Source organism: Lepidochelys kempii, chromosome 3 (assembly GCF_965140265.1).
Source record: "Lepidochelys kempii isolate rLepKem1 chromosome 3, rLepKem1.hap2, whole genome shotgun sequence".
Lineage (NCBI taxonomy): Eukaryota > Metazoa > Chordata > Testudines > Cheloniidae > Lepidochelys > Lepidochelys kempii.
The window spans coordinates 202,162,530-202,188,950 of NC_133258.1; the positions used below are offsets into that span (position 1 = coordinate 202,162,530).

The 26,421-nt window shown below is 43.0% G+C and overlaps 1 protein-coding gene across 1 annotated transcript in view; it reads left to right on the forward strand.

Annotated features, from left to right (window-relative positions):
• Positions 1-21,517, forward strand: part of HAO1 (hydroxyacid oxidase 1) — a 47,040-nt gene extending 25,523 nt beyond the window's left edge. The window contains exons 3-8 of the mRNA XM_073339672.1: positions 5,799-6,054; positions 9,988-10,163; positions 13,127-13,218; positions 18,313-18,471; positions 18,690-18,759; positions 21,404-21,517. Coding sequence (XP_073195773.1) covers positions 5,799-6,054; positions 9,988-10,163; positions 13,127-13,218; positions 18,313-18,471; positions 18,690-18,759; positions 21,404-21,474 — 824 coding nt within the window. The 3' untranslated portion in view covers positions 21,475-21,517. The remainder of the gene's footprint in view (positions 1-5,798; positions 6,055-9,987; positions 10,164-13,126; positions 13,219-18,312; positions 18,472-18,689; positions 18,760-21,403) is intronic.
• The last annotated feature ends 4,904 nt before the right edge of the window (positions 21,518-26,421 follow it).

Below are 26,421 nucleotides of genomic sequence, written 5' to 3' on the forward strand. Positions count from 1 at the left end.
TCATCCATCATAAAACTGTTGCTAAAATAAAATACTGGAATGGGGTGCATATTTCCAGCAACAGCTAGATTATCAAACCTGACGGGACCATTGCGATCATCTGGTCTGACCAGTTGACACAGGCCAATATGCATGTGCGATGGGGTGGACAAGCCCCACACTGGGGAGGTAAAGGTTAAAGAGCAGCTCGGGGCCCAGAAAGCCCTGCCCAGCCACCCCGCTGGCCAGGCTCACAGTGGAGGCTGAGCTCAAAAGGGAGCAGCTCAGCTCAGTCAGGGCAGATGGAGCAGGGGAGCCGTTGTGTGGTGCAGGGTCCTACCAAGAATCCGCAAAGGCCCTACGCGGCTGGGCCCTGGCCTCACTGCCAAGGCGCCCCAGGCCTTTGATGATGACAAGATGTGACTGAGAGAGAAAGGCCCTTTGGAGCACAGAGAGGGAGGACTCCAGGAGGGACTCAGAGGCGAACCGGGGATGCTAACAGAGGAACAGAAGCAGGAGTAGGAAGTGGCTCAGGGAGCAGGCATAAGGGCACCCACGCCCTTGGCCGCACATTTCGAATTATTGTTTCATTGGGTCCTGGGTTGGAACCTGGTGGATCAGGGAGGGCCCAAGTTCCCCTAGACTGTAGACTCCAGCCATTGACTTTTCCATATATAGTTCAGATGAGGCTGAAATTTTGTGAGAATTTGGCTCTGTTTAATCCAATTTGGCACTATTAAGCCCGGATTCAACTTTGAACTCAAACCCTAACCTAAACCTAATCTGGATCCAGATGTAAACACAGTCTTTCCAATTCATTTCCATATATATAGTTGAACTGAAATATTTATTAAAAATATCCACGATCTTTTACTATTAACAGAATATACATGAATGTAAATAGGGTAGATTATGTTCATTTACTCATTTGCGGTTACACTTACGTCACCAGGGTTACAGAGGTATAACGAAGGGCATGTCTATATGGTAGGATAATGCGCTTTATGGGGCGGGGGTGATTTCTAAAGTTGCACGTTAATTGGCCCATGTAGACTCTGCTGGTGTTCCAGCTCCCCTTGTGGTCAGTTCCCAAGTGCACTTTAATGCACAGTGGGGTCGCATCTTACGCGCGGGTTAGGTTCTAAAGTCAGCGCGTAAGGCGAAAATCGTGTATAGTCAAAATTACCCTTGAAAATCCTTTAAATCGCCCATACAGTACAGTATACTGTACATGGTTTTGTGTATACTGTACAACCCCTTACAGTAATATGTATAATGTATACAGTAATGTACAATATATAATAGACAATTTTTTTTTATTTTTAATTAAAGGGATTAATTACAGGGGGTCGTCAGGGCTTGATGTCAGTCCAGGAGACGGAGGTGACTGAGAGCTTGGGTGACGGAGAGCGAGTCGTAGATGAAGTGGTTGGCTCTGGTTCAGCTCAAGAAGTTGATTGCATAGGCTTATCTGCTGCTGGTTGTTTTAACTTGAAAAACATGGTGATCGGCAACTGTCGCTGTTGTCTCTTGAGCTGCTCAAACATTTCTTGATACAGTCTCAAATCGTCTGTAATACTACGTGTGATTTTGAGGCTTCGTTCCATAGAGGGATCGTATTCAGAAATTAAATCATTCAAGTGTTTCGCTGCTTGGAACACTGCAGCAAATTTATGAAGATTCCAACTTGCTGGCTCTTCCTGTTCGTCGTCGTCATCTTCATCTTCTGTAGACGATTTTATCATTTCCTCTAACTCTTCGTTAGTCAATGTTTCTCTATGGCTCTCAATTAATTCTTCAATTTCTTCCTCAAGGATGTTGACGAAGCCATCACCACACACTTGCCTGGCCACCTGAACAATGTGTTTCACTTCTTTGTCAATGGTTGGGGAAACCCTTAAAATCATTCACACATTCTTTCCATGGGTTTCGCCAACATGCATTGACTGTTTCAGGCTTGATTGCATCCATTGCCTGTTTAATATAAGTGATGCAATTGCCAATGTTGAAGGACTTCCAGCACTCCATCACATTAAGATTGGGATCAGCATCCATAGTGCTACGTATCCGTGAGACGTAAGCCTTGTGTACGTGGCCTTGAAACAGCGAATCACGCCTTGGTCGAGAGGTTGGAGGATGGAGGTGGTATTGTGGGGGAGAAGGACGACTTCAACATCGTTATGCACAAACCGGAGTGCCGCAGGGTGGCCAGGAGCATTTTCTACGATCAGTAACACTTCAAAGTCAAGTCCTTTCTCTTCGAGGTATCGCTTGACTTCCGGAATGAAACACTTGTGGAACCAATCCAGACATAATGCTGCCATCACCAAAGCCTTTTTATTTGATTGCCAGATCACAGGCATGAGACCTTTTTTCTTGCCTTTTAGGGCATGGGGAATTCCAGCCCTGTAGAACAAGCCCGGCTTTATTAAATGCCCAGCCGCATTGCCACAAAACAGTCACATGGTCTGTAGCTGCTTTGAAGCCAGGGGCTTGTCTTTCTGATTTTGAAATGTAAGTGCGGTTGGGCATTTTTTTTCCAGAAGAGCCCAGTCTCATCAGCATTAAAAACTTGTTAGGGAAGATAGCCCTTTTCTTCTGTGATTTTCTTTAATTGTTCGGGGTAGGCTTTTGCTGACTCTTCATTGGGAGATGCAGCTTCACCAGTAGTCTGCACATTTTTGAGGTTGAAGCAGTTCCTAAAACTGTTAAGCCAACCTTGGCTGGCTTTGAATTCCTTCTCAGCAGGAGGCTGTCCCCCTTCGGCAGGAGGTTTGAACAGCGCGTAGAGGCTAAGAGCCTTTTCCCGCAACGTGTTGCCATCGATAGGCACACATTTACGGTTCATGTCTTCCAGCCATAAGTTTAATGCCTTTTCAGTCTTCACTAAAGTCTTACCACGCACCTGGCTCGTCACCTTAACAGTTATTGGAGCACTCGATGCCACAGCTTGACGAATTTCTCTCTCTCGAATCTTGATGGTACGGATGCTAGATCTGTTGCGGCCATATTTACGCGCCACGTTGGAGACCGACATACCGTCTGTCAATAAGTCCAACACAGCCAGTTTTTCCTCCGGTGTTGGAACAGATTGCTGTTTCTTCGGTTGAGCACCAGATGAAGTAGTTGGCTTGCGTTTAGGGGCCATGCTGTACGAAAAATACGTATCTTTAAAGACTAGAATCACACTCAGCGTGGCGAGATGCTCACACTATGAGAGGCACGTGGGAACTGAGACCGATTGAGGGAACAGTAGATTCACGTCTCCCATCTCACGCTCACTGAGTGGAATGGTGGGTGGAATCGCCCACACTATTTACAGGTCTTTTTTTTTTTTTTTTGCCGAGCGCATATAGTTGAATTCGCGTAAATAAAATGCACATATGATGCGACTCACCTGTAGTATTGTTTCAAGCAGCATTAATTAAAGCATGCTAGCAGAGTCTATATGGTCCAATTAATATGCAACACGTTAATGAGCTTGAGAAATCATACCCCCATAGAGCACATTACCCCACCGTGTAGACAAGCCCTAACAGAAAATAAATAACTATCTAAACACATCTGAATGCAAAATATTTACATTCTCTGCCATTATTAGATTTCAGGTCTGCTGTAGCTGAGTTACCAACATTTACAGGCCATGATTTCACAAAACACTTATAGCGGGATATAGAAAGTCACCTAAGTGACTAAGGTGCCTAACTCCCATTGATCTCAGTTGAGTCTGCACCTTGATGTCTTTACCTCAAAATTTGAGGACTTTGTTAACTCAGCCTGAGGTTATGGGCCTATTACAGGAATAGGTGGGTGTGGCAGTTTAGCCTGAAATTTGCAGAAGGTCAGGTTAGATTATCATGATGGTCCCTTAAAGTCTGTGTATTTATGACCCTAGCCTGCTTAGGCACTGTTGATTATGACACTTTTAAGCAATTAAATTTAAGCATGAGTACAGTCCCATTCATGGCAAATTAACGCGTGTGCTTCAGTTCTTTGCTAGATCTGAGCCAAAAGTGAGTTCTACCGTGAAAAGCTGATGATTTCTGAGAGATTCCATCATGATTTGGTTAGCTCATGAGTAAAAAGATTTTTCTTTGAATTGCCAGTCACGTGAAATCAAGCGAGGACTTTAAATCAATCTGGATTCTTTCTTACACATTGGGCCAAATCATGGCTCAATTTAGACATTATGAAAGTGTTGCACAGATGTTTCTTTTCACAAATATTGTCATTAAGTTTTTTGGTAGGAATATTTGTTGACATGGTGAGTTTCAAGGTCATATTGTGGAATATTTGCTGAAAGCGAATTTCAAATATGAGAGGATTCATACCAGACGCCGAACTGTTAAAATGATTCTCATCTAATCAGGTGACAGAAATGTACTGTGTTACTTGCATGTCCCACCAAATCAGCTTGAGTTTTGAATATTTTCAAGGAATTGCTTTGTGAACCACCTGTCATTGAGACCAAGAATTATTCAGCACGTAATTCTGGGCAATGGAGCCATTGGCAGAAGTCGTTATCCAGTTGCTGCTAATTTGTGAAAAAAATGAGAGGCAAAGTTTTTCAAATAATTAATGATTTGCACTTTATAATTTTCTGGGCAGGCCAGGGAGTAAAAATGTTGTCTATCATTTCTCTCACTGGGACAGTGCAAATGCAAGAGACCCATCTGCTGCTGTTCACTTTATACGGTTGTCCTTCTACTGAGTTAAGCCAAAGGAGAATATAAATAAAAACAAATGCTTAGTAGATTCTAATGCATCATAAACGCCTGTCTGATATCTATATTTATCCTGCTTCACGGATTCTGTAATTTACGCTTCCCTCTGCTTGTGCTTCATGGAGTAGCAAAACTTGCAAGATAGAAGACCAAAGCATGCTTGTTTCACCGATTGAAGGCTGCCTAGTGTTTGTGGGAGGGTGTAACCAATTTGTTTGAATAAACTGTTCATAAGATGGCACTTTGAGAGATTTGTAATCCTTATTTAATCAAACGTCGCCATAAAGACCACTTTTTAGGGCCTGGAAAGTATGGAGATGAGGTTTTTGGACAGAGGTCCATTTACATGAAAAATATGTATACTGTGGTGCACCAAGAAAAAAGCAGGCTCTATCTGATATTTTAGAGCTTTACGGTGGGTTTCCCTCTATTTTACATTGTGATAGATTGCCCTGTTAGAGTCATAAAATGTGATTGTGCGAGGTTAGTTGGTTTGTCAAGCACCCTGGGGTGGAAATCCCCTCTGAGCAGACAGCTAGAACACATCCTGGGCACCACTGAACCCCTGTGTGGAGCTTTTAAATGATGCATAACTCTATAGCTAACTTTCTGCACAGGAGGGGGTTTTCACCCACAAGATATTTAAATTCTAGGAGGAAAAAGCTCAAGAAGCAATGTGGTCTAATAGACCGGGAACTAGATTGGGAGGCAGGAGACCTAGGTTGTATTCCCAGCTCTGCCACTGACCTGTTGTTTGGTCTTGGGCAAGTCACCTCTCTTTTACCTCCTACTCTTTGTGTGCCCACTTTCAGGGTATATCTTCACTGCAGGAAAAAAGGTGTGTTCTGAGCCCGAGTGAGCTAATTTGTGTGACAACAGCAGTGGAGACATGGCTACTCTGCCTTTAACTTGGGTTAGGTGCTTTGAGTCCCGCTCCAGACTTCCCTACAAACTTTAACTTGAGCTGCTAACCTGTACTGGAAGCAGAGACGCCGTGTCTTCACTGCTGTTTTAACCTGGTGACTCCTGCCAAGTAGCCAGCTCTAAAAGGGTCCAACACTTAGAACAGGCACTAATCTAACTTCTGCTCCTCAGCTTGCAGGTCACTGGGGACAGGGATGATGCTCAGCTCCTGGGCCACCTCCACCATCGAAGAAGTTGCCCAGGCGGCTCCTGATGGCCTTCACTGGCTGCAGCTTTATATCTACAAGGACCGGGAGGTCACCAGGTCGCTCGTGCAGCGTGCTGAGAGAGCAGGCTACAAAGGAATCTTCGTGACGGTGGACACGCCGCTCCTTGGCAAGCGCTTTGACGACGTACGCAACAAATTCCAGCTCCCCCCGCACCTCAGGTACTTACCAGCCTGCTGCTTTGGAAAGCCCATTTTCAGCTAGGACATATGCACCTGTTGCTGCTGCTCCTGCAGTGTTGTATGTCGTTTTGGGTTGTTCCCTTCGGGGCGGGTGGGGGGCAGGTTCTTCCAGGTTAGGTGCATCACATTTTCCTTTATGACTCAGGAGCTGAGCAAGCTTCCTCTGTCGTGCTCACCCCTGCCACCTCTAGGAGCGTACTTGAGACCAACACTTTCGTGTCAGTGGAAGTATTACAAGCGGTGGGGAGGGGGGAAGGGGAACTCCTCCTGATTAAAAACAAACCAATCTGGATCTTGCAGTGTAATGAGTTGGACTGGAGAAAGAGGATCCAGTTTCAGGAGGCACCTTGTTCCGTGTGCCACCAGGGGATCTGCGGAACCCACGCTGAGTCAGGTTGCTGGCTCTCATCACATAACACTAGTAGCTCAGCGCACATAGCGAAGATCTGTTTCCTACAACTCTTCCTGTTTGCTGCGTCACTTACTGCTAATGAAACAAGTCTTACCTGTGAGCCTCTGCGTGGTCAGACTGAGTAGAACATTTCTGAAACAGTTTGTCATCAAGGTAATTCCACAACTTGGGGAAAATCTGCTTTTTTCATTGAATTAACCCTGTAAAACCTTCTAAAGCCAGAGAATTATTTTAAACACTGAAATAGCATAATTCAAATGGAAAACACACCAAGACTTCCATGTAGCTTTTTGTTTCAGAGCCATAGGTGAAATTCTCCAGGATGATGCTTTTGTCAAGTTATCAGATAACTTTTTCTTGGCTTCAGACTTTCAACAAAGTTTCAGAGTAACAACAAGGTGCCATTGTGCACAGAAATGTATGTAAGACAACATTCATTCAAGCGTTGATCTGCATTTCAGAGTCCAAGAAAAACAACAGTTATTGCTAAAATCGGCTCCATGGTTCTGTTTTTTCCTATCCACCCCACAAACCAAGTGCTGGAAAGCTGGATCTTACTTGGAGAGGGGAGGGAGGACGCAGACTGTTCCCTTCTCATTTTCTTCTAATGCTACTATTAGAGTGGCACAATAAAAGCCTAAAACCAGGTGAAATTCAGCCAGTTTTAGGTACGGACAGAGAAGTGAAACCAGCTGGTTTCATGTGAAAATTGCTTGGTTCTTAGAACTGTTCATTGAAATGCAAAATGAAACTTCCTGCTGTCAGAGAATGGGCCCAGTTTCTGAAAAGGCAGAGTTGTTTGGTAGATAGGGCATTCGAGTGGGCCACAGAAGAGCTTGGTTCTATTGCTGGCTTTGCCACTGGGTGACTTGGGTAAGTCTCTTGTCTATTAAGACAATGAGCATTTTGGAGCAGCGCCTATCTCGTACTAGGTGTATATACAGCCCCTAGCACAGCAGGGACCGCTTAGCATCTCTGGGTGTTACCATAATCCAAATAACAGTATACGTTCTGGTATGGAGTGCCATGGATTTCTTTTGTGTTTCACAAGGAAACTAGAATCAACTGATTCAATGTCATGCTTGTTGGACAAATGAAATGATGAATCTTCACAAGGCTTTGCAAGGCTTAAGGATTGTGAAACCTCCTATACCCATATGCAAGCCATAGAGCTTAACAAAACCCAATGTGATTTCCCCCCCACCATTTTGGAATGCTAAACTGTACAATACTGTTCAGCCACTAGGTGGCACCATGTGCAACATCCCTTACTTGAGTTAGTGTACCATAAGCAGGAGTGCATTAAAGGATGGTTATGAAATACACACCTCTGGTATATCTCTCAGTGTCAGAAGCTTTGTAGCCGGTCCATATCTGGTATAAGAGCCTGATCTGCTAGTAGTAGCCCTGCAACCTACTGCGTACAAGAAATATGTGACACACCCCTCTTCATCTTACTTAAAAAAAAACAGTGGAAGCTTCATTTGCTCAAACTTTCCAAAAATATTCACCTTCAGGCAGTGACCACGCAAGGAAAATTTCAGTCCAAAAGATATTCATGTTTTTGTAGCCATGCTGGTCGCAGGATACTACAGAGACAAGTTCGGCGTAGTGTTATTTTTTTATTGGACCTACTTCTGGAGAGGGGAGGAGTTAGTCCAATAAAAAAATAATTACCTCAGTCCCAAAGGTAAACATTTCAGAAAGTTATGTACAACTGTAAAAAGGGGTGTTTGAATGGAAACTGTTAAGCAACCTTCATTGTTAGCAATTGCTGCCACTCCCACTATAATGCTAATGAAGCCTTTGTGAGCTCATCTGATGAGCCAGCCTATGAAGATTGCACTGGGGAAATTCCCCTTAATATCCCTCTTGCTTCAAGCTAACTCTTGAAATGTAAGTGGGTTAACTAAAGCTTGGTCCTCAACTAAAACTTAGGCTATGTCTGCACTTCAGACCTTACAGTGGCACAGCTGTACGATCTCCCTCTATGCCGGTGGGAGAGAGCTATCCCCCGACATAATTAAACCACCCCCAACAAGTGGTGGTAGCGATGTCGGCAGGAGAGCATCTACCACCGACATAGCACTGTCCACACTGGCCCTTTTGTCGGTGAAACTTATGTCGGTCAGGGGTGTTTTTTTCACACCCCTGGCCGACGTATGTATGGCCAATTTTTTTTCGTTGATATCGAATACTACGTTAAATGCTAGGATATGTGCCTTTGCTAACTGTGTATGATGGGGTGTATCTGAGGTCCCCTCCTGGAGGTCTTGCTGTCCTACCACACCGTGTCCCAGAAAAGGAGCAGTGGAGGTGACTCCTCCAGGCTTCCTAGAGTGGCTGCATGGAAGCGGCCAATTAGAGAGAGGCTGCAGGGGTAGTCAATCAGAGCCCATCAGGCTACTATAAAAATCAGCTGCTGGACAGATCAGACCAGTTGCTGGCTGGAGCCTGAGGAGCAAAGAAAATGCTCCTGGCTGCATTTTTCAGGTTGCAGCAGTTCCAGGACTGGACAGAGCACTGCCAGCAGGGACCAGGGGAGGAAGGAAGGTGCTCCTGCTGACTGCAGGGGCTCAAGCAAGACTTTATCCCTGAGCTAAGGGTGAAGGTACAGGTGAAGGGACAGTGGGAAAGTGGCCCAGGGAACACTAGCCACAGAATTAAAAGGGATGCAGCAGGTGGCTACTCTTTATAGGGTCCCTGGGTTGGGACTCAGAGTAGTGGGTGAGCCCAGCAGCAGGTACCCCCCCCCCCACCAGCCACAGGTGGAGTGGCCAAAGCCCTGGAGAAGGGGAATTTACACAGGCCCCAGGGAGCTGGCTGAAGACCCCAAAGAGGGTCAGCATTTGTGGACTTTGATAACCCCCTGGAAGGGGACTGAACTAGTGGCTTAGCTGAAGAGCCGGGGCCAGTGAGCCTTGCTACCAAGCGAAGAGTCTCCAGGGAGGGAGTCCTGGGGGCACTGCTCTATAACAGAGCAGGGAGTAATGAAAACTAGCCCAGAATCGGCTGAGAGACAGTTGAGAACCAAGCCCAGAGGTAGGGCGAAAGAGACCAACGGAGGGTACTGGGTTAGGCCTAGGTTAGGTTGGACTGATTAAGGACTGAGCCCAGGGACAGGGCTACAGATAAAGACATAGCTAACGGCACTGTGAGAGGCCCTGTTAGACTGTGTACCCCAGAAGGGGTTGACTTGTGTTGCACACCTACAGACAGTGTGTGACTCGGCCGGAGGGCTGAATCACTGAAAACCTGCTTGAGAAGTTAACAGCCCAACAGGTGGTCACTGCAAGTGATGCAGCTAGAGAGAGAGGAGGATAGGAGGCACTCACGGGAGGTGACGGCCCCATCACACTGTGCAATATGAGGCCCCGATCCTGCCATAAGATCTGTACCAGTGAAGGGATCTGCTGGCATGGAACTCATTGCAGGGCGAATATGGGTTTTTAAATGTTTTTTTTTCAGTGTCATTTTCTTTTGTCTCTGTGTAATGTTAGAATGAAAAATTTCGACACCAACGATTTGGCATTTTCCTCCGAGAAAGGCTACGGTGAAAATAGCGGACTGGCTGTTTATGTAGCCCAAGCAATCGATCCGTCCATCAAGTGGGAGGATATTACATGGCTCAGAGGACTGACATCTCTGCCGATAGTCACTAAAGGAATTCTCCGAGGTTTGTAGCAGTGAAGGTTCAGCAACAGGTTCTCGTGAGGCTTCTTTTATTTAAATCAACCGCTGATAGAAAGAAACACTTTTATGTTGCTTTATTGGCACAGATTTTTCTGTAGGACTAAATGGCAAGAATGTGTGCATAGAATAGATATAGAGTGTACCTGATTTTCCTTTACCTTTCAAAAAATATTCTTATAACATAGGCCACTGTAACTTTAAGCATATGCTGAAATCTCATGGATTTTAATGGGGATTACCTGCATGCTTCAACGATCTGCTGAATAGGGAGGAGTTGCCCAACTGGAGCCTTAAAAAACCAGCTGAAACAAATGGCTTCTTCTTTTTCCTAACTGGGGGCTGGCTTGGGAAGTGCTAACTTTCTTTCCGTGTTGACCGAGTTCAATGGGAGTTGAAGGGCGTTTTCTCTGCCTTTCTTTCTCATGTAAACTATTCTATGGCATGCCTCATTGTGCTATGGGAGTCTCTCCCAACGTTATGAAGCATACACATAGATTTTATATTGCTCTGTCTCTTCCTCCTGGTCAGCAGGGACTGGACGTCATTATTTTTCCAGTTGTGGGTTTTGTAGTAGGCACTGGAGGCATTGTCGGAGGTCTTTGATCACCTGGCCAAGAGATGCTCATCGCCTTCAATGATTGGGCCCTAGGAGAGTGCAAGCTAACAAAAATTATATCCTGCTTCTGCATCACACAAACCAGCGAAGCATGGTTTTTATGGGCTTCTGACGTCAGTGCAGTTACAGAGGTGTAACATGGGTAATGGCAGAGAATTAGAACCAGGACTGGCCTCTTTGCATAGTTACAGAGCATCTCACCAGTACTATTAAGCATTTACATGGTATAGAATTTTGTGGACCTAATTCTGATCTCACCTATGCTGGTGTAAAGTGGATGTAGCTCCCTGGAAACCAATGGAATTAGACCAGTGTCAGTGACATCAGAACCAGGACCTTAGGTAACTACTCCTCACATTACTCTTGCAAGGTAGGTAAGTGTTATCACCACATCGATGAGATGAAGAGGGCTGGGTTGTGCTTTTGCTCGCGCAGGTTTCCGATCACCTAAACTCTGCTGACCTCATTGTAGTAACTTCTAATTAACACCAGTGTAAGTAATTGAATCAAGTATGGAGACGTTGTGGCTAGCCCAAGGTCTCATGGCAAGCTAGGCACAGAGCCAGGACTTTGCATTTGTATTTCCCTATTCCGAGTGCTGTCCCGGGTGCTCTAAGTCACACTGCCTCCCTGAGAGACCATCACCACCTGCAAACAAATCAGTGATGTGTACGGGACCCTTCATCTCAGCCGTCTTCATGTACTGCACTGCAGACTGGACAGCCAAAAGTTGGCTTTGAGTTATTAACTATTGCAGTGGCACTTAGGAATGTCATTCATGGGGTAGAATCCCATTGTGCTAGGTGCTGTACACACACACACAGAGCGTTGTTCTGTGTGGAAATCAAGTTTGTATTGCTTTGTGCATATCCCGTACCCCATGTATTATTGCAACACAGTTCTGCCTAATATCAGAGATTCTTACAGCTCATTTACATGCATAAGGGAAGGGTCATTGTCCCGTGCACTTGGAGTCAGGATACTTGGCTTCAGTTCCTGACTCAGCCCCTGTCTTGGTGTTTGAGTAAGTTGTTTGACCACTCATATGGTTAACCCATCTATAAAAGGTGAACAGTAATATTTGCGGGACATAATTAGCATGTGGAAAGGACTTTGAGATCCCGTTAAAAGATTTGTGTGTGTTTGTGCGTGCGTGCTCAGATACTATGGTAGCGGGCACCATATAAGTACAATCAATAGTTTTACATGTTTACCTACTTTAATATGTCAAACTCGGTATAATTCTATCTATAGTACTTATAATGGCCCCCAGGGCCATGGGAGCTGAGCACTTCACAGTCTTTAATATATTTATCCTCACAACAGCCTTGTGGGGTAGGGAAGTGCTATTATCCCCATTGTACAGATAGGGAGACCAAGGCACAAAGAAGCGTTGGGTAAAATGTTCAGAAGTATTTATGTGACTTAGACACCTAAGTGCCTGTGTCACTTAGGTACTCAGTCCTATTGATTTCTGATGAGACTTAGGCTCCTAAATCCCATTTTCAAAAATGACATAGGCACTTAAAAGGCTTAGTCATTTAGGGTCATATTTTCAAAAGCGCCTGAGTGACTTGACCAAGGTCACTCAGTCTGAGCCACAGCAAAGACTGGAATCCTAAGTCTTAGACTAGGGCCCTAACCATTAGACCATCTTCCCTCTGTCTAAGTTCTAGAAGACCCTCATTTTCCATTTTAACTGATATTCCCAAATCAATACAATATTCCATTTTCCATAATTGTATAAGCATTCATATGTTGGCATTAATTTAGGGTGAATCTGAAATCAGCTATGACAGGAAATGGGAACAAACGGACGTATTCTACCCATGGCATGTACAGACCCAAGCTCAGCTCTGAGTTACACTCTGCATGTGTATAAGTGAGAATGGGACTTCTTTTTGTTTCTTTCTGAAGCTTCTGTAATCAATCAAAAGCCAATTGAACCTAGTGAAGTGATTACACACTGTAATGATATTAATAATTTCAGACTACAGTAAAACTCACCGCAGCAGGATTGTCTTACTGATGATGAACTGCAGATCAGTGTGATGAAAGTACATGTCAGCCACCAGAAGAGATCAATAACTGCCCACTCAGAGCTACTTACCTCCTCCAATGTTCCAGGTGATACAAATGCTAACTTTAATTCTGGTCAGGCCACAATTTATGGACACAGCTGTCCACAGGCTGGTACAAGGCCCAGCTATTAGAAGCCAGAGCCCTGGGTAAATTCTTATTAACAGAATATTTTTAGAGATGCTCTCATTTCTACATGGACAGCCCTAATAAACTGCACTGTCTGAAGGGCTGACTTTTGTTTCTTCCAGCTGATGATGCTAGAGAAGCTGTGAAGCACGGTGTAAATGGGATCCTGGTGTCAAACCATGGTGCGCGCCAACTGGATGGTGTGCCAGCAACTGTGAGTATTGGTGAAACCACTTAGGAATGGCACTTGAGAATCTGTTTAGTAACTTTAATTGCATCTACAGCTGCTTGCTAACTTGTTCTCTCTCTCTGTCTCTGTGTCCCCTGCTCCCGCCCTGCCCCTTTTAAGTTGCACATGTGGTTACTGGAGAGGAAACATGTAAACGTGTGCTATATTTTTTAAGCTCCAATGGGCTGTTTCTTTCAAGGCCCCTTAGAATTTCACAACGTGCATGTAGGCACTCGTAGCCTCTTACTGGTGTGTGTGTGAGGGCAGCCTGTGGATTTCTTTCTTCTAAGAAATCAAACCAAAAGCCACAGAAGGATTAACATGTGGGCAGTTGCCTCTGGGAACCTGGGCAGCCTGCCCTGGCTGCAGGGCTCAGGAAAGCAATCCAAAGGAGTGGTTTCAGGTTAGCTCATTTAAGAGCGCAATAAAAGGAGAAAAGTAGTCCTTGATGCTTGGCATGCCCTGGATAATTCAAAACTTTAACTGCACTAGGAGGCGCAAGTGGGTCCATGTCTTCTGACACGTTGAAACAATGTCTTACTTCCTGTTACCTGATGGCAATACAACACAGCGGAATGTGGAATAAATAATATATCAGGAGGCCAGAGGTGACATCTAAAGAATTTGTTGGCTGGATTAGCCAGGGTGACAAGCCAGCTATAGCTGAATTAACTCCGATATCTCCACTTTACTGTAAGCAGAAAGTCTGCATTTGTTTGGGGTTGAGCCTTAGTGAACTCCTTTCCGCTCCCATCTGTCTCTGTTCCCGCTGATGTCCATGAGCCCCCAGTCTTTGGCAGTCTTCCACTTACATTAAGAATGGTAGGGCCCAGCAACTTCTGTACTGTTACCTTCTCCTAATCATACCAGTTAAGGATGGAGGCCTGGAATTCTGGGGATTTTATGCTTATTAGGCAATATTCTAATGTGCAGATTTGAATATGCATTTCCTCATTTGAATAAACCTTCCTACAATCAAATCTATCAAAGGTCTCCTGCTCACCACACCTAGCTTTCCTCCCCTTTGAGTTTCTCTACCGTTTTCCCCCATTCACCCTCTCTCTGGCTCCTTGCTGCTTGAGATTCCTGAGCTCCTGAGAGACTGTGTGAAAAGCAGGAGATTCAGGTGGGTGGGAGAGGTTGCCCAAAATCAAGGGTTTTACAGGAAACCAGGAGTCTTAATAGAACTGGATGAAAATGGGAAAAGGAATTGACAAAAAAGTTCAAAGTTGTTGTGCAGGATTGGATCAATACAACAAAACTTATTCCCCCTCACCCCCCAAAATGTATGGAATATTATTTCAAAGTTTTCTGAATTTTAAAAAATTAGAAATTCTTAGTATTTGTATCCAGTTTCCTCCCCACCCCTTTTTACCACCTAGCGCAATAAATTGAATCATGTCCAGACTTGTCCCCACCACCACGTCTTTTCCTTTTGATACACTATAACTTTTCAAAACCTACTGGCAAGCTATGAAGCAGCAAAAGGAGAAATGAAAATTGCAAAGTCTGCCACTGTGACTTTTCACTACTTCTCCAACTTTGGAAACCTTACAGAGTCGTTGAAGCCAGGTCTACACTACCACTTACTTCGGTGTAACTTACATCGCTCAGGGGTGTGAATAAGCCACCCCCTTCAGTGACGTAGTTACGCCTACCTAAGTGCTAGTGTGGACAGCGCTATGTCAATGGGAATAGCTTCTCCTGCCGACATAGCTACCGCCTCTCACGGAGGTGTATTTATTATGCCAACGGGAGAACCCTCTCCTGTCTGCACAGAGTGTCTTCACCAGACATGCTACAGAGGTGCAGCTGTGCCAATGTAGCGCCCCTTCGTGTTTCATTTTTTCTTTTGCTGCTCTGTAACTTTGTAACTTTGAAAAGATAGTGAGTAGAGTAAAAAAGAAAAGATGTTTACCTGAGGTGAATAACCATACAGCTAGTACTCAGTCATGCTTTTGCATTCAGTGGCAGAGAAGAGTAATTGGGGAAATTGTTGCTTTTGATAAAAAACTGGAAAGCTTGATACAAATGTTTTCACAATAGTTCTCCGTTCTGAAGCACAAGCTGTTTTTCACTGAAAAACATTTTGAATGAAAAATTTCCAGTATTTGTGTTAGAACATCCCTTCCTTCCCTTAGAACCCTTCAAGCTCTTCCTTCCTTTCTTCCTTCCTCTCTGGGGGGGCCTGCCAATTTCCACCATTAACCCTCCTCCCTAGATCCTGCTGGTGTTACACAAATGACCTTTTGCTAGTTTCCAGAAGAAAAATGATCTTAGCTCTCTATTCCAGCTACGATCACACGTGTTTCCTAAATGTTACAGAAAGCAAGGAGTCAGCCTCTGATTGGCCCTAGCTTGGCCATGTGTCTCAGGCAGACCAAGGACTACTGATGATGGTGGGGAGGGAGGAGGAGGATAGGGGGAAGACAGCCATGCAGTGATACTCTCACCCTGGGAGAATGTGAATATGTCAGCTGGCAACTTGGCTCAGTTTTTAAATGTAAGGTAGGGGTCAAAATTCTACTCTCAGGTCTTTCAGTTCTCAGATGTTCTCTGAATACTAGTGTGGCTCTCCCATGACATCACAGTAGGAAACTTACCCCTATAGGGAGAGAAGAAGATGCTTTGCGATAAGTCAGATGAGCAGAATTTAGTACTTGTCCCTTCCAGCTAACTTATGAAATTAGATTGGAGTCAACAATGGGAAAGCATTTGTATGAACATTTGTTTGCATTCAAAATGAAATTTAACTGTGATCATGACTTTTTAATATTTGCTTTCTGCAAGCATTCACTTGGTCTGGCTTTACCACCTTGAATGTTTGCAGACAGCAAATGTCAAATGATATACTTGATAGTAAAATTCCAAATTTGCATGGTGTCAGGCAGCACTTAAGACCCTCAACTGGGGAACTAACTATTACCATGTGACTTGTGTTTACTAACCAGTGCTGCATGGATTCTGAAGTGTAAATGTAAAAGAGGATTTGCAGTGAATTATCACTAAAATCTTCAAGAGTGCCTCATAGACTTTTAAGTCAAAGTCCCATTCTCAAAAGTGACCTAGACCAAGGTTTTAAACATGTCCAGTGATTTTTGGTAGCCTCAATTTTCAGGTACTCAATTTAAGACACCAAAAAAGGCCTGATTTTCAGAGGGCAAGGGCTCAGCCCTTTCTGAAAATGAGGATCTCTTTTTAGGTGGCTGAAGCTGAACACCCAAAAAATGAGGCACATCTGAAAATCTGCTTGCTCACTTCTGAAAATGGGACTTAGATTCGTAAGTCACTTGGGCACTTCTGAAAATTTTACACTGTATGTGAGAGCTATTCTGAAATAAACAATTCATGAGGAAATTAACAAATGATTTTGAATAATAAGGAAATTCAAGAATTTTGACATTTTGCCAACTGAAATAAAGGAAAAATTGAACTGAAAACTGTATTTTTTACAAATTATTTGCTTGTAATAAGTTAGTTTGGAGGAGAAGAAACCGTTAAGTTATGTATTTTGAATGTTTGGTCTGTTCACTGGATTTCATATTGCTACAATGGGGTATATTTTATATTACATTTTTCATAATATATATTTGTACCGGATCATAAAGTGTTTCTGTTTCTGCATCATAATCACATGCTTTAATTTGGATGGGTTTTTGAAATGTGAGTTGAACCCAAACTGGTTAACATTTCCTAATATCTAATTACACATTGAGGAAATTGATACAAACCATAATTAAAACATTGTACTTTAGTAATTACAGCACTTGTATGGTGGTGCAGTTTGCTTGGATGTAGAAAGAGGGAGATGTTTTGATCCTTTAAAAGGGAAAGGAATTACATCCCTGTTTGAAAATGGATAATTTGGATCCCTGCTTGCTTTCCTAGAGCGTGATATTTTCAGCCTCTTTAGCACTTTGCTTCTAATCGAATATCTCTCCTGCTTTGCTGAGATAGTAAAAGTTAGGCATGACAGGAAGGGTGGTCCTGCAGTTAAGGTACTAGTCTGGGACTCAAGGCATCTTGTGTGACCATGGGCAAGATACTTAATCTGCCTCTGCCTCAGTTCCCTGTTTGTAAAATAGGAATAATCCCCCTTTCTTTCTTCCATCCTTTCCCGTGGTTAGTTTGATATTAAGTTGGCTGGATAGTGAGTTGGTTGGAAATTATTCCTATTGAATATTGAATTATTCCGCCCCCCACCCCCCCCAAAATTAGACAAACCATTTTTTAAAATAGTATTTCAGATTTTAGTTGAAATACTGAAAATGTTTTGGTTGTCAATCAATGCCGACATTTTCCTCACAAAAATGGAAAATTGATCACAAAAATATGTTCACTGAAAAAGCCATTTTCACTGGAAAAAATCCTTTGATGGAAAACTTTCTACCAGCTTTAACAGTAAATTCTTCAGGGCAAGGGCTGTCTCTTGCTATGTGTACGTACAGAGCCTGGCACAATGGGATCCCGATCTCTGATGGGCTATAACACACACAAATGGTATCATGCACAGGAAACTTGTATATGTAGCCATTGTGATTGTGCATATAAAACAGGATCTTTATGTATGCCTTCTAGCACAATTAGAGAGACAAGGTGGGGGACGTAACATCTTTCATTGGACCGTCTTCTGCTGGTGAGAGAGACAACCTTTTGAGCTTGCACAGAGCTCTTCTTCGGGTCTTGTGGATCAGGTACATTGTGGCTGGTCACTGGGCTTGGTAAATCGCCATACCACACTGTGCTAAGAGAAAAATGAGTTTAATCTGGTTCTAGATTTCATTATGAAAGGCACATACAGTCCTAACCAGGACCTTGCTTTTATGTGTAATGAGAAAGACAGCACCTTCACCAAAGTATCCCCTAGCACTGCACTGGATCATTACTAACCTCTGCCTACTAGTATGGTTAGTCACGTCCATATTTGTACACACAACTGCATTAGTTGTGCACATAGATTAGGCACAAAATTCATGCTTATCTTCATTAAAGGCTGGTTCCTACAGGTGGCAGTTCGCTTAAAACTTCAGTAGTGTCACATGGGACTGAATTGCTACTGTCCTGTTCTTGCTTTCCTAGATTGATGTCTTGCCGGAAATTGTTGAGGCTGTGGAAGGGAAGGCAGAGGTGTTCCTGGATGGTGGAGTGAGAAAAGGCACAGATGTTCTCAAGGCATTGGCTCTTGGTGCCAAGGCAGTGTTCATTGGAAGACCTATCATCTGGGGGTTGGTTTATCAGGTAATTCATCAAAGGCTGCAGTCCAAATTTTGACTATTAGACTAAACTTTTAGACATGCATTAACATTCAAAAAATATGACTAGGGACTGTTATGGGTGCAAACTCAAGCACATGAAATTAATGAAATGCCAGAATTAAGATTGTCCATGAAACCTTAATTCAGCCCCCTGGTGCGTATATATGTCGTAGTACAATGTATTGTCTTCCAATCTATTAGGGTGAAGAAGGAGCAAAAGAAGTTCTCCAGATGCTGAGGGAAGAATTCCAGCTAGCAATGGCACTTTCTGGTGAGACACCAGCTTCCTTTCCATAGTCACACTCCTTCTCTGGATGCTGTAATTGAAAGCATTATTTTCAGTTCAGATAGGCCAACCTGTGCTCGATTTAATCTAGCTAGTGAGGCTAAAATAGCTGTGAAGATGTGGCAGCATGGTCTTCAGTGCAGGCTGTACAAGCCCGCCTGAGTACCCAGTCAGGTAGGTAACCTGTGCTGGGGGTCAGTGGCACCATGTCTTCACGGCTGTTTTTAGCAGCACTGGCTAGATTAAAGAGGGCAAATATGGTGCCCATCTATAAAAAGGGGAATAAGTACAACCCAGGGAATTACAGACTAGTCAGCTTAACTTCAGCATCCGGAAAGATAATGGAGCAAATAATCAAGCAATGAATTTGCAAACACCTTGAAGATAATAAGGTGATAAGTAACAATCAGCATGGATTTGTCAAGAACAAATCCCATCAAACCAACCTAATAGCTTTCCTTGACAGGGTAACAAACCTGTGGATAGGGGGAAAGCAGTAATTGTGATATATCTTGATTTCAGTAAGGCTTTTTTGATATTGTCTTGCATGACCTCATAAACAAACTAGGGAAATACAGCCTAGGTGGAACTAGTATAAGGTGCGTGCATAACTGGTTGGAAAACTGTTCCCAGAGAGTAGTTATCAATGGTTCACAGTCAAGCTGGAAGGGCATAACGAGTGGGGTCCCACAGGGATCAGTCCTAGGACCAGTTCTGTTCAATAGCTTCATAATTGATTTAGATAATGGCATAGAGAGTACACTTATAAAGTTTGCGGACGATACCAAGCTGGGAGGGGTTGCAAGTGCTTTGGAGGATAGGATTAACATTCAAGATGATCTGGACAAACTAGAGAAATGGTCTGAAGTAAAACAGGGAGAAATTCAATGAGGACAAATGCAAAGTACTCCACTCAGGAAGGAACAATCAATTGGACACATACAAAATGAGAACTGACTGCGGAAAGAGATCTGGGGGCTATGGTGGATCAGAAGCTAAATACGAGTGAACAGTGTAACACTGTTGCAAAAATAAAGCAAACATCATTCTGGGATGTATTAGCAGGAGTGTTGTAAGCAAGACACGAGAATTAATTCTTCCGCTCTACTCCATGTTGATTAGGCCTCAGCTGGAGTATTATGTCCAGTTCTGGGCACCACATTTCAGGAAAGATGAGGACAAATTGGAGAAAGTCCAGAGACGAGCAACAAAAATGATTAAAGGTCTAGAAAACATCACCTCTGAGGGAAAATTGAAAAAATTGGGTTTGTTTAGTCTGGAAAGTGAAGACTGAGTGGGGACACAATAACAATTTTCAAGTATATAAAAGGTTGGTACAAGGAGGAGGGAGAAAAATTGTTCTTGTTAACCTTTGAGGCGAGCATGAGAAGAAATGGGCTTAAATTGCAGCAATGGGGGCTTAGATTGGACATTAGGAAAAACTTCCTAACTGTCAGGGTGGTTAAGCACTGGAATAAATTGTGCACGGTGGTTGTGGAATCTCCATCATTGGAGGTTTTTAAGAGGACGTTAGGTAAACACCTGTCAGGAATGGTCTAGTTATTACGTAGTCCTGCCTTAAGGGCAGGGGACTGGACTAGCCGACCTATTGAGGTCCCTTCCAGTCCTACACTTGAGTGCAGATAATAAAAATGGTTCAGTATCTAGCTCTTTTCATCTGTAGGTGTCAAAGTGCTTTACCAAGGAGACTAGTATCATTATCCTCATTTTTATGCATAAGGAAACTGAGGCACGGGGCAGGATGTGCCTTACTCAGCAGGCCAGTGGCAGAGCCTGGAATTGAACCCACGTCTCCTGAGTCCCAGCCCACTGTCCTATCCGCCAAACTATAAAAGTTAACAAGTCTGCACTGAGCTGTAAACTTTACACATTTCTGTGTATTACAGTAGTATCTAGACACTCCAACCAAGACTCATTGCCCTTGGTGCTGCACATTCATATAGCAAAACAGTCTCCATCCTGAATAGTTCCATCTATTATTATTTATTATGTTTATTACAGTAGTGCCTAGGGACCAGAGAGAAAAGGACCCATGTGCTGGGCACTGCAGAGATCTAGAATAAGAGTCCCGGCCCTAAAAAATTTGCAATTTACATAGACAATACCAGGAAAAGAAGTATAATTATCCCTCTTTTACAGATGGAGTGCTGAGGCACAGAGAGAGTAAGTGAGACTAAATAGTAAATTTTTCAGTGTTGCTAATTACCGATTAGCACACAACACCAGGGATGTGGTACATTCTTCATCACTAGGCATCTGTAAATCAAGATTGAGTGTTTTTCTAAAAGGTAACTCGAGCTCAATTACAAATTGTATGGCTCAATGTGCGGGAATCACAGATGACATTCTCTAACCTGTGTTATGTAAGGTAGTCAGATTGCATCATCATAGTGGTCCCTTCCAGAATTAAACTCTGAAAGTGACATGCCCAAGGTCACACAGGACATTTGGTGAAGACCCTATGACTTGAGTTCTATACCTATGCCTTAATCACAAGACTATCCTCTCACCAGTCAAGGGTCATCTTTTGCTGGAAGACCAGTTCCTGAATAATGCTGATTATTCTTCTAAGCATATTCATATTATATGTATGTAATTTATCTCCCAGGATGCCAGAGCGTGAAAGGGATTGACACGACATTGGTACGAAGAACTTCATCTGCAGTTTCCAAGATTTAGCACAAAAAAAGTGTGGCTCTGGGTAAAGCCACCCTATTCACTGTGGCCAGATTGTTCTGTTTGGGCCTCATCATGAAACTCTTACTTAGGAGAGGGTTTAAACCAATAGGGCTACTTCTGAAAGGTGTACATGGACCAGGTTTTCCTAAGTGCTCAGCACCCCGCACTAGCTCCTTAAAAGGAGCTGAGCACTTTTGAGAATCTGGCTCCTGGTGCGAATAAGGATGAAAAGAGTGGGCCCTAATTCTCTCCTGGTGCACACAATTGTAGTTGTTGTCCAGCTAAGCAGAAACTGCTGACTTTTCAATATGTGTACAGATGCGAAGAACTTTTCTCAGATGTTAACATGCATGTCTGGAAGGAGCTTAGATGTTAAAATGAAACTATAAACAGAAATGTTTTGATAGCAAACAACTACCAAAATATCAAAGTTTAAAGGATACCTCTTGTTCGCTGTTTATAGAAACTACACTTCAGATTGTCCGGATTAAATATTCTTTTCGTATCAACATGGCATCGTTTCCCCTAGCAACTACATTACAGTGTGTAAACAGCGTAGGCTGGGAGCTGGGTAAGTATCTTGGAGGCTTTTGAGATGCAAGGGATTGTACAGCCAATCCAGAGTTTGGAGGTTTACAGTCTTAACTGACATGAATCTCTTTGCACTTAAATTATAATAACATATGAATACTGACCATAAGCCAGATCCTCAGCTGGTATAAATCCATGTAGCCCTAGTGACTTGAACAGAACTGTGCTGACTGACACCAGCTGGAGCTCTGCTATATTTTTACTTTAAAAAAATTAACATTGGTTTAGATGATTTCTTGGACAAATTCAACTTCCCTGAAGTATAAATACTAAATAATAATAATGATGCAGTAAGTGCTGAGTATGACACCTTACATTGTCAGCCACACATCTTAAAGCATTTCACACAAGGAAGGTCTCTATCCATTATTCTCCAGATAGGGAAACTGAGGTGCAGAAAGATTATAGGTAAACTGCTAAGAAAGTAAGTAAAATTGAGTGTGTCCTCTTATTTCCATTGATGATGTATAAAGAAGGGCTGGATGTGCGTTTCTGTTTTTTTGGATTGATAATTAATTCAGGAATATTAGTGCTGACAAGTATTCATTTTGGTGGAGGTCCTCAAAATGGTGTACTGGGAATTTTTACACCTCAGAGAAAGTAGTAGGAGAGTGCTTAAATAATATGCCAACTCTCCAGCCTAGCAGCCATATATTGGCTGATATTTCACATAGGCATATAAGTGGTACTCTGCAGCCATTGGGCCAAATCATGTTCCATTTACCCAAGTCCCATTAAACTCAGTGTGGCTCCTTGCGCGAGTAAGGAGAGCAGGGTTTGACTCATCAAGGACTTTATTCAAAATCCATTGAAGTCAATGGAAAGACTCCTGTTGACTTAAATGGCCTTTGGATTGGGCCCCCAAGAGGCTAATTCTTCCAACCCTTGCTTACATAAGTAGTCCTTTTTCAAATGACTAGTCCCATTGTTCACATGAGGGCCGTAGCTATTCATGGCTTGACTTTCCAAAGATTTACTTACGTGAGTATTTCAATAAAATAAGAACTACTTGTGTACTTGAAGGGTTGATAGCCCTTAGATCTAACACCGTCTGAGGCAGGTCCATAAGTATTATTGACGCTATTTGGTACGACAAAACTAAGACAAGGGACTTGGTCCTGTATGCCTTGAGCAAACTAGAATTCTCAGTAGAAGGGAATGGGAATTTTGCCTTGGTACAAAATATAGGAATGGGCACAGCAGTGTTAAGTGACCTCCCCGAATCCATAAAGGCAGTTGGGTTAAGAATCTAGTAGTCTCCCTCAGCCTAAACCCAAGATTGCTCTTGATATCTCACCTCTCAAGTGAACACAAAATACTAGGACTAGAGTTTTCTAAAGCAATCGCTGTTGGCCTAACTCTACTCCTTTGAAGTCAGTGGCACGGTCAGTGGGAGCGAAGGTAAATCAGTGCAGAATGCTTTGGAAAAGTCTGCCCTAGAAATCTAGCAATAAGGTTTTTTTTTAAACAGAAAGTAGGGCTCTATCCCATTGCTCTGCATTTGTTGAAGTCCCGGGGCAGTTTGCCATTGATATAAATGGGTGTAGGCTGAGACCCATAGTCATTTATCTCCCATCAACCACATAGGAGTGGTGCATCTTCATCCCCTCATCCTCCTACCCCAACTTCCCTTATGCACTATTTGAAATACCTCGCATTGAGCTTTACTCATTGAATCATTTTTTGCCAAAAGTTTGAATTTGCAAAAGGTTTTAGAATAAAATGATGGAATATTACAGCATGAACGTAAATTGGGACTTGAACTCAAAGGGTGGGGGAGGGAGGAAACAAAAGGCCACACACTACCCTTCAGTTGTAAAATTCTTACTCGTATTTACTGCCGAGTGTATTATGTTGCATGACGGTTGCATAGCAACAAAATAAAGTTTATCTGTTTAAGGAAATATGTTTCTCAGAGCATAAGGAAGCGTAATTTCTACTGTTTACTGCACTTATCATATGTGTTGCAATGTGGACTGTGTCAGATGTCAATTACAGAGCAATTTCAGAAAGACTGTTTATTTTAGATAATATAAATGTTACTCAAAAGATAGGGGCATAGTATCTTATGTTTACATGTTTAAGATCTATTTCTAAAGTTTAGAAGATGCAGTTTCCTGTCCTTAACCCAGCTTAATTTGAGGAAGGTTCCATAGTGTTGTGGCCCAGAGTAAATTTTGATAGTGAGGAAATAGACTTTATTTATTGGGTTTAATTAACCATTTCTAAGTTACTGCTCCTGTGGAATAATGAACTTGCTCTGCTTATCTCCAAACTGACTGACTCTCCAAGTTCAAAGCTGATAAGCCCTCTTCATAAAGAGTGATTTCAGAGCCAAATGCTGCAGGATGAAGTTAATGCATTTGCCTTAAATCTTTCCTCTTTTAAAAAAAACTTTCATGGTGAAGTGGAATTTCCCTGGATCTTGTGACAGACTAACAACATTGTTTGTGAAAATTAATGTGAAAAGACAGGAGTTTTGTATCTGATTTTTGATTATGGGGTGGGATAGCAGGGGTTGGCTCAACAGATCGCAGAGGAGCACACAGATTCATAAAAACCCACACAAATCACCCCAGTCCCGTCCAACCAAAATAAAAACAACTTTCATTGCATACCCAATTTCCCCCCTGGGGCTAGGATGAGTGAGAATGAGCCACATGTGACAGATGTTAGTGTGAGAGAATGTACCCCTGTATTCACAACTTACACACTATTGTAATAATCTTTGTACAAAGTATGCCATTTAAGGTATCATTTGAAAATTTGTAGTTTACTGATCAGTATCATCCTGATAAGATGTGTGATATCGTATGTTACGGTTAGATTTCCCTGTATGATGATGATAACTTATGCTCCAAACCACAGCCCTAACCAAGCAGAAGTTGGCAGACAGGTCTGTTTCAAACAAAGGTATGTGTGCTCTGCTTGATTTGCATTTAAGCAGTAAACAGAGTCATCAAGCAGGAAGGGAAACCTGTGGGGAAGAAGCAGCAGGGAACATCCCTCCTCATAGACTTTTTGTCTCCTGGTACCAAAGAGGAGTACTGAAACTATAAACGGGGAGGGACAAACACCCCAAGGCACCCATCTCTCTCCCCCTGCCCATATTATTCTCTACATCTGAAGTAACAAAGGAAGCCTTCATTGGATTCTGGAAGAGAAGAGGTCCTGATTTATAGGGTTTGGTCAGTAAGACTGTTGAACACATATGGTGAGAAATTTTGCTTAAATCTGATACAGTTTAAGTTAGGCACTCATGGCATTTTAACTTTATTTCCTTCTAACCATTTCTGACTTTCATGCCTTGTTTCTTGTGTTCTCTTAAAAATCTCTTTCTTTGTAGTTAATAAACTTGTCTTATCTAACCCAATGTGCTTAAATTGAAGTATTTGGGAAACTTCATTCGGGTGGCAAGTTTTGTGCATATTATTTCTATTCAAGGAATAATGGACTTAATAGAAACTTGTATTGCCCTAGATAGAGCTGGGCATTGTAGGCAGGACCTACATTTCTTGCGGAAAATCTAAGACTGGGGATGTGTTGGGTCCCCTGCAGTATAACCAAGGCTAGTAAGAGCCAAGGTTTGGCTGGCTGGCTACAGCACCCACACAGACATAGCTGGGAGTAACTTGCACGCTGGAGGCTGTTTGTGAGCAGTCCAGGTGGGAAGTGTTGTAAAGGGCACCCCAGGTCAGAGGTGACACAGCTATGTATTAGTCGGGATTATACCCTGGTATGTCACAGTTATTCATGTCACTTAATGCATGATGATGACGATGGGATAGGACGCTGTATAGAATAGAATATGTCTTCGGCTGATAAGTTCAGTTGTTTAAGTAGGGAAAACAGAGGTAATTGGCAGTGTTGCCCCAAAACCAAAAAGCACAGAGGAGGATGTAAATGTGCATCCTTGCCTCTAGGGTGCCCCTTCACACCTGGGCATGCAGCACTGCATAGGACTTCGCCTCTTGTGCGCAACACCAGTGGCCAGTCCTTTGGCCAGCAATAGCTTTTCTCAGTCTGCATCTTCTCCCCCTCCAGGTGTTCCATGGGCCTTCTTGTCAAGTCACATAAAAGTCTAAGCCCCTTCTGGGATAGCATGAACAAGTCCAAATAAGGATTCAAACTAGTCTTTAAATTAATAGCCCTTCTACGCCTCTTGGGCTTCAGTACAGTTCCCTTATTGTATCCTACCAGTTAAACCTTAGTCTAGGACCTTCTCCCGCAGGACCTCTCTCTTCTGCAGTCGCTCCCTCAACATCTTATACAGCCTAGCTTTGGCCAGGAGGCAATTAGATAATCACCTCCCATGTGTGAAGCATAATTAATTAGGTTCTTTCCCTTGTGTTACAG